This window comes from Tarenaya hassleriana, unplaced genomic scaffold (assembly GCF_000463585.1).
Source record: "Tarenaya hassleriana unplaced genomic scaffold, ASM46358v1 Cleome33, whole genome shotgun sequence".
NCBI classification, from domain to species: Eukaryota; Viridiplantae; Streptophyta; class Magnoliopsida; order Brassicales; family Cleomaceae; genus Tarenaya; species Tarenaya hassleriana.
The window spans coordinates 1,145,576-1,154,872 of record NW_010966459.1 but is presented as its reverse complement, the minus strand read 5'-3'; the positions used below and the strand labels follow the sequence as shown (position 1 = coordinate 1,154,872).

At 34.1% G+C, this 9,297-nt stretch overlaps 1 protein-coding gene across 2 annotated transcripts; it reads right to left on the bottom strand.

The window, feature by feature from the left end:
• Positions 1-41: 41 nt before the first annotated feature.
• LOC104821476 lies at positions 42-5,433 on the bottom strand. Of its 2 annotated transcripts, XM_010552378.2 has the most exons (9): positions 5,412-5,433; positions 2,024-2,363; positions 1,816-1,849; positions 1,540-1,722; positions 1,317-1,406; positions 1,130-1,195; positions 958-1,049; positions 806-853; positions 43-706 (listed from the first exon to the last, which is right to left on the bottom strand). In XM_010552378.2, exons 1-9 carry the CDS (start codon positions 5,416-5,418, stop codon positions 589-591), a joined length of 978 nt encoding a protein of 325 aa, XP_010550680.1. In that variant the 5' UTR covers positions 5,419-5,433; the 3' UTR covers positions 43-588. The 2 variants fall into 2 exon arrangements, with proteins under 2 accessions (XP_010550679.1, XP_010550680.1); XM_010552377.2 differs by lacking the exon at positions 5,412-5,433 and having other exon boundaries at positions 42-706; positions 2,024-3,279.
• Between the last annotated feature and the right edge of the window lie 3,864 nt (positions 5,434-9,297).

The window sequence follows — 9,297 nt, the reverse complement described above, 5'->3', positions numbered from 1 at the left end:
GGGGGGGGGGGGGGGATGGAAGTTCAGCTTTGCTAAAGCAAAAGCCAGTTGCATGATCCTCACAAAATAACTTTGAGTTAATAGCCTCTTTCACCCCCTACAGATTATAATCTGTGCAAAAGAGCCTCGTATTTTACTTTGGTGCTAAAACACCCCTGTGCCTGTGCTGGTAAAATCTCCATGTTCAGATAATTTGCCCAATTCATAAAATGCCTTGGGATTCACCAAGTATTCTCATCTTTAATGTTTCTTTCATTATTTCCTTGCGAAAAAAGAAGATAAAAACAAATATTTCCTTCCTTTGGTGAATGAATTTTAATCTTTCACCATTCTACTCGTGTCTATATATATATATATATATGCATTATATATATTCAGCAAGCTTGTATAGTTACAACTATTATCTCTCATCTTCTACTTCACCGGGGACTGCTGTATATATATATATATATATATATATATATAAAAGCAAAGAATTAATACAGCGAGGTTTCTTGCATCGCAGTTCTGTTGATGTCTACCTTCCAAAAAATGTATCTCTGATACATTATTCCGTTGGCCAATCAAAGTGGTTGCTTGTAACACAAGCTACCTTGGACAGTGGTAAGACTCGGAGAACCATCTTTGAAGGAGTCGGTGTTTCAGCTTGACCAACAAGGCAAATGCCCCATAGCATGGGAAGTGCATTACTGCAACTGAGAAGTACCTGCCGTTTTCGTTCAAGTGTTCTTGTCGGTTTTCTGAACGTAAATATGCTGTCTGAAGGTAAGATAAAAACAGGGGTCGAGGATGTAAACTTAATTACCATAATGGAGCGTAGTGAGATGATAGATCCAGGAATGGATAAGGCCACCTATCAGAGAAAGCCGGAAAAATCAAATCATACTTTTGAGTTTTGAGGGGGGGAAAGGGCGAATGATCATTGAATATGTAAGTAAATTCATCGAGAAAATTTACCAGATGTGAACTAAGGAGTGGAGGATCCATTGGAATACGACGAAAGCTACGGTCCAGAGGAAGAAATAAGCGATTCTGAAACATGGGAATCTCTGCAATGCCATCGAAATGAAAACTTTCAGTCCATTTATAATCTCTAAGTAAAGGAAAAAAAAGATGGGTTTATAAGTACCAGCGAATTCAATGCGGCGTCACCGAGCAAGAAAATGGCGTTGAGGGAGTGCATGTTGATCACCAGCTGCATTTACAGACAAATGCATGCAAACCCAGATGATGATGATGATGATTGATCATATAACTTTACCAAAATGAAAATTTTTCAAAAACTGGTGGATTCTTCTTCAGCGTATTTTACTTACAACATTGAGGCTATAATCATGGATCTCAAGAAAGGGGACGATGATGAACCAGAATACGCAATCAGTGAGCAAAACTGCACCTGCATTCATCTGCTCCACCAAGAAAATCAGTGATACCTTGTTAACCATGAACGAAGCTGAACTTGATATGATTATATCTGCACTGACATACAATATGTATATATGTATATGTATGTGTATACCCAGTTATACAGAAGATTACCTGGAAAATTATCTGGAAAATGTAACCCCAAACACCTGCAGGTTTCCTGTCACGGCCGTCTTGAAGGGCTTGGAGATTTTTGGATCTTCCATGTTCGGAGTCTATCTCCAAGTTACCCACTCGTTCACCGGCCGCTCTTTTGTTGTGATGGTAACATCCTCGCAGAGAGAGAAGCGATCCAAGCTACAGAAATCGTTTAGGCAAATCCAGAAATAAAGCAACTGACAATAAGCATATCGATTGGTGATTCAATGTAATACTTTTTCTAAAACATACCCCAAAGTAGAGAGTGATCAAGGCGAATGTCCACCTGCAGAGAACATAGAAACAAACCAGCATTAAATCTGTAACTTGGGAGGCAAGTAAACAAACCCTTTTTCAGAAACCGTTTCTTCTGAGCTCTGAACCCCGAATGGATCAAACAGAACTTCAATTTCACATTGAGCTCAGAACTCATACTGATTCATATGGAAAAGGCACTTACTGGGTGTAATAGTAGAAAATGGTGGGACCATCGACGAGGCCAATGACGATCAACATCACGAGAAGGATGAAGAAGGCGACGACACGATAAGCAAGAAGCCAAGCAGGGTGAATCCCACGAAGGCACGGCTTCCATGTCTCGTCCTCGTAGACATTTCCTCCCCATTCCTTCTCATTGTCGTCACGTTTCCTGCGAAAACCTTCGTATTTGAATACCAAAAACGCCGTCGAGACCATCGCTATGACCATCCATACGAAGCATATCAAGACCCTCCAGTTGAACCAGTAGCTTGATTTCGTTGTGTTCGCCGTCACCGCAGGGTGCCATGAGTCTTTTGATTCTGTATATGATGATGACAGAGAAGATGAAGAACTCATTGCTTTAACAAAAGGGTCTAAAGGAAACAAAGGAAAAAAATCTCTGTAAATAAACAAATCTCGGTTTCTTGAAAAAATGCAGAGGCTTCCGACAAGAATCTCAGGAGGAAAGAAGATTCAGGGTTTTGTAATAGGAAAAAGGCTCAATCAATTTGTAGCAAAGAATAGTGGAGGGAAAAAAAAGAATGAAAGAAATAAAACAGAAGCTGAGAAGGAAGAAGAAGACGCGTTTATGGAAGGAGAAACTGAGAAACAGCAATCACAGAATGAGACATTGGGAGAAAAACATTCGTGCGATCTTTCTGTAACATACATAAGCATCCCCACAACACAGGATGAGAGATGAAATTTCGGAGACGACAAAGTTTCGATTTTTGAAACCGGAGTCAGATGATTTTAAGATATGATGAAGCGAAGGGAGAGATTCCAGGCTTTAGACATGTTCTTCTTGCTCGTAAAGATAAATACCCATTAGCTGATTTGATCGGAATATAAAATTTTGAATGCAAAAGGATAAAGGGGGGGAGAGAGAGGGGAGATGAATTCAAAGCCAAGAAAAGGAACGATACTTGTAAGAAAATGCAAAAGACAATGTGAAGAGTGTGTATGTATGTGTAAGAGGATGAGATGCTTTGCTTCTTTGCTTTACGAAGGACAAGTATTATACTCGGGGAGAGAGAGAGAGAGAGAGAGAGAGAGAGACTAAATCTTGTAAGAATATATATCACATAAATGATCGGATGAGATAAGTAACCGAGATTTGTCCTATAAAGAAAATAAATTAACTACAAATTTAACGATTAAAAGATAAATAAAACAAATAAGGATACGAGCAATGTGTAAATGCATTGATGCATGGGAACAAATCAAAATCTAAGAGAAAATTTATATGGATAGAGAATCTAATTAAATAAAAAGGGAGAAGGTCTCAGACTGTGCGCGCACATATCCAAGCAAAGAGAATATCACAATCCTCATAGACAAAGGGACATATATAGGTTTGTATGTCTTCTATGGACTTTACTCACCTTTTTCCTTGGACCAGCAGCCTTTTCTTTTTCACATGGCACATATACATGCACACATACATATTTGTGTGTGTATACACCAACATATATACTTTGGCATTTGTGAAATGTGTATTGGGATTCTTTGTGGGGGGGGGGAAACAACAATGGTTTGAATGGTTTGTGTTGGGTTTTGGGTTATGCCACTAATTAAAAGGGCATCAATCAATCGAGCATATAATGTTTGAATTTAAATATAAAACTATCCGAAAATATCAAAGCTTTTCTTCAATTAGTCAAATAATGCCTTTCTTTGTTTTTCTACACATCAAACTATCCAAAAATATCGCATGCGATTTGATCATCATATATTTCTACATTTACACCATTTGAAGTTTTAAATATCCTACCGAAATTCATAAAGAGACATGAAAAAGATTGGAAAAGTTTGCATTATTTATATATAGAAAATAAAAATTATAAAAATGTTTTATTTAATTAATATAAATATATAAAATATAAAAATCAAATCAAATCTAAATATTAGATAGTATTATTACATAATCTTTTCAAATATTCTATATGTGTATATATATATATATCTTCGTAATGTCAAATCATGGATAAAACTTTACCGTCGGATTTGGAATTGATGTATCAATTACAAATAATAAGAAATGAATAGCATTAGCAACGTAAAATATGTAATGATGGGTTGCTTTTGGTCAAAAGGGCATGAAATGTGTGAGGGTCTTTCACATCTTCAAAGATTTGGACCCACAAAACATTGTTATTATTATTTGGTAAAGTTTATTGTTATTATTATCATTCTGAGAATAAATCAGATCATAAATATTAGATTTGTCAAATACGAAAACCCTGAATATATAAATACCTAAGTACCATACTAGGAAAAAAATGAGGAAACTAACAAATGGTAATATATATTATTTTTCATATATTTACATATATACATATGTATGTATGTATGTATGTATGTATGTATGTATGTATGTATGTATGTATGTATGTATGTATGTATGTATGTGCATCTTGTGCCCACTCTTCCACGATACGAGAGTCGTCACGCTCTACGCGTGGATGCAAAATCCGGTAGTTTCTTTCTCGTAGTATATGAAACGTTTTCCCTTTTTACGTTGAGTGGCAAAACTCGTAATTTCGAGGGGTGGAGGTGACAGGTCGGTCACGTACATTGACGACGACAGCTGTTAACTTTAACAGAGCATTTGACGGCGACGCGTCTTCTCCGCCACGCAAACCGCAAACGCACTTTTTTTTTTTCTAATTAATTTTAACAAAGAGAGTTTGTCTTCACGCTATTACAATGCAATTGTGACAACACAACCATACTAACAGCCACAACAACATTCTGAAACTCCTCTAAATTTGTTTTTTATATATTTTATATTTTTATTCGGCAAGAGTATATTATTATTATTATTCTACAATTAAATTCTTCATACACGGTCCATAATAGAATCCGAGTCTGGTTGGTTTTGGATGTGTGAGTAATATATATAGTTTGTAAATAAATAAAGTTTTTTTATAACCATTATGATTATTCGAATCTTTGACCCGACTACTTCGATCCTAGATTCGAGACCAATCTTCGTGTATGAACCATTTTGATTCATAAATTACATCCTTCCCTATCAAATAGAGTCGAACACCTGATTTTCAGGTGCTTTGCACCCTCAAATCGACCACTTGATCACCCCATAGTGGATCGAAATAAATAAAGTTGTTTCTTTTGAATATATTGTTAAATGCAGAATATTAGAATTGAATGTTTATATTGTTTTTGCAGCCACTTGGAACCACATCAAGAATGTCTTAAAAGAAACTTTCTATTTGTCCTCAAAATCACAAACTAAACATCCCTTGGTTATATATATATATATATACACACACACTTAACGATTAAACATATATAATATTCAAGAATGTTTCAATATAGCAACAGAAGGAAAAGAGATGGTTTACCTTTCATGGCCCCCAGATTCTTGCAAGACCAGATGGAACGAAAGAAACCCAGAAAAATGGGTGCAACATTTATATAGATTTAGACATACACATATATATATGTATATATGCATACGTATATATGTAAGTGTAAAAATGAAGAGATATATAAATACATGGTCATAGAAGTATGGAAAGCATGATGGAGTTTGAAAAGCAACGAGTAGGAGGAGCCTTGCTCCATTGAGAGAGGCAGTTACTCACTCATACATGTTTTAAGTGCTTTTTCTTCAAGCAAGATTCATGTGCATGCATGTTTTCATCAAACCCCCCCCCCCCTTCCCAATTAGTTACACACATTTTCTTCTATTTTTATTTCTATATTTACCATAATTTCAATTTTCCTCCTATTTAATCTCTTTTTTTTAAAAAAAAAATGCTTGGGCCTTCTTTCATAATTTATATATATAATATTGTCTCCTCGTATGGTCAAAAATAGATGCGGCCCATTAATTATTTATATAAGCCCAACTCTTTGTTGGGCTTGACATTCTTGTTTGGTTTCGGTTTAAGCCCAGTTTCTTTGTTTTTTTTCCAACGCACGTTTCTATGTATATTAAAAAAAATATATAACGATGATTTTGGAATGGTAAATCCTCACAGTTGTCCGGGAATTTTTGAATTTTTTTTTTTGTAACGGTGGGAACCACAACTCTTCGGACCGGACACCGACCGACCTCGCGAGTCGGACATATGTGGGAACAATTGAGTCAATATAATACCATGAACACCCTCCCCCAATAAGCTAGCTTTTGGGGTGAGTTCTACCCATGGGCTTTGAGACTTTGTTGGTTCCATTATTAATGGGTGGGTTCTATCAAATTGGTATCAGAGCCAACCGATCCTCGGACATGCAGACGAGGCGGCGGGAGAGGAGCACAAAAGGTGCGTAGCCGCCAACGACCGAGAAGCCGCCAGCGCCGTGGTCGTTATATATATATATATATATATATTAGCACGTAAACTAATGTCTTAAATTCGATAGGATTTATTATTTTAAAAGAATTAATTTAGAACATTTAGGGCGCATAAAGGAGTGTTAGGATCCCAAGGTGTAATCATAGTGTTATTGACTTGTTTGTTTGGTAATAATGTGTACTCCGCATTATTTAATAGGTCTAATGTGAAATTATAACCGAATTTACGATCCAAATGTTAATGATAATTTTTTTGAACAAAGCCTTTAAAATGTTAATGACGATTATCTTCGAAGATTTAAAAAGATGGTTTAGAAAGTTATTTGTTTTCACATTAATTGTCGAAATAATTGTATTGATTACTTAATTTTATGCCCCGATTAAAATTAATATTCATATGTAACCAAAAAGCAAAAGGTTACAAAAAATGATTACATCCACTATTCATGATGTTCTATCTACACTACGTAGGGATAGGATAAGACCCCGCCAACGTAGGGAACACATTCTATATTGGTACTATTTCAGAATATATAATTATATATTCATCACCACAACTTATTTATTTATTTATTTATTTGTTAACTGTCCAACTTATTCATTCTCTATCCTTTCCTCAAACATATGACATATATATGTGTTTCAATTTCATGGGATAAGAATATGAATAAATAAGAAAAGGCATCTCAATTTTGAAAAATATATATGTAAGTGACTATTATTTATCTAATTCCTTACTGCTTATATATATATATATATATATATTTGCATAAACTGTTGACCGAAATTTATTATATATATGCTACAAAGTTTTTAGATATTTACAAAATGTAGACTAGCCAGTCAAACTACTCCTTAATTATCCGTCTAAAGTTTACAAGGTACGGTCCCTCATTGTCACCTTTGATAGAGGTCTGTCAATGCTATAACGCTATATTGGTAATTTAAATTTTTATATGCTAAATTTCGGTCAACAGTTTATGCAAATAAAGAAATTTGTGATATGTACAAGAATAGTCTTGACAACAGCAGAAAAAAAAAACTATCACAAAGTTCCATAAGACATATATTTGGGGTATTTTACCCAAATAACCCACTTGGGTCGCATCTATTTCACCTGTACACCACCGAAAACATAACACATTTTTTCCCCTGTGAAAAGACGAAATTACCCTTAATGAATTACGATATTTATCCGTTCAAAAACAACTTCGTTATTACGACTTCGTAATTAAGTCTAAATATAGTTACAATTGATTCTAAAAAAAAGTGGCAAAAAAATTATGTCTTATTTTAGTTGTATATCAGTTATATGTTAGTCGTAATAAGGTCGCAAAAAATAAAACGAAAAGGGTATTTCGGACTTTTCCAACCGAAAAGTGGGTTAAAATTGAAATTTTTTTTTTCGGTGGTGTACACTGAAATAGATGCGACCCAAGTGGGTTATTTGAGTGATTTTCCCATAAATTTGTGTGGTACCCTAGTTGGGTATATATATAATTGTGTTTTTTCACATTTCACTAGTTCAACAAGACCAAATGCCCTTTAAAACATATTATTAGACAATTAATTACTTAACCGAACATTTATACGAATAATAACCGTCAATACCATGTTTTTTCTTATAATTTGAAAGTTCACTAAATTTTCGGTCCAACTATATTTTTCAAATGCTCGAAAAAATTTACATAAATATTCTTACCCATGTGGAGATTCGAACTTGGATTGGGAATAAGTTTTGTTCCCTTCCTTATCAGTTTAATCATTCCATCTTAAACTACAAATACCATCTTATTTTTAAATTCAAGTTAGGGTTGCAAACTCAAGTGAAAAAAAAAGGACAATTGATATTGAAGGTGATGATTAGGTCATTATAAGGATGAATCATCATCATCATCATCGTCATCATCATGGCACGTAATAAGGGTATTATGATGTAACGAGGAATGAGAAGAGATGCAATGGAACAAAGATACGGTGTGACAGAGCAACCGCTTTATTCACCTGCGTAGTAGTATTTATTGCATATATACTTTAGGGTGGGTCCAAAAATGTTATGTCTATATGTGTAATATATGTCTTCCTCACGCTAGTTTCTCTTTTCTACATCCTCCATATATATATATATATATTCCCTCACCGTTTTCGAATTTCAATGTCCTTTTTTCTTCTTTTAATTTATCGTTTAAAAATATATTATTTACCATATGAATCAATATATCCTTTCTATTGCTTGCTGTTTTCTTTTAGTACTTTTGAATACGTACTTAGAAACTCTCTACATTAATATTTCTACAAACTTTTTTCTATTATTGAATAAATTCCGAAGTTTTGGATTTAGATACACGCTTGTCATTATAATTGGAATTAGAATATTTAACTATACAATTGATTCGGCTTATTATACCATTTATATCATTATTCATCATTTAACAAGTCGTACTTGCTTCGAATTTCAGGCGGTTCATATATTAACATTGTTCTCAATTTGTTATTTATATAAATATATGTAAGGATAGATCACAGAATGTACCGTATTATAGTTTGTATGATGGATGGTATTTGGAAATGTCTTCATACATATATTGAATTAAGATATCGGTGGAGGTTGTATAAGATAAAGAGAGATCGATGTTTAGAAAATATTTTTATCTCCTCGATCATATCCAAAAAGAAAACATTTTGCGTTATTGAAAGTCTATTGGAATAATCGTGGATGACAAATCCAATGCAATGAAAATATATATTTGTATCATCTCCTTTTTCGTCCTCACTTTTTTTCTTCTTATTATTAAATGAATAATGTCGCAAGGCGCCTCCGGCGGTATTTACATTCGAATTCTCATCATTAAACAAGATTCACAACATCCCATGAACTCAAGCAGATATACATATATATATATATATATATATATCTTCGAAGATTTAAA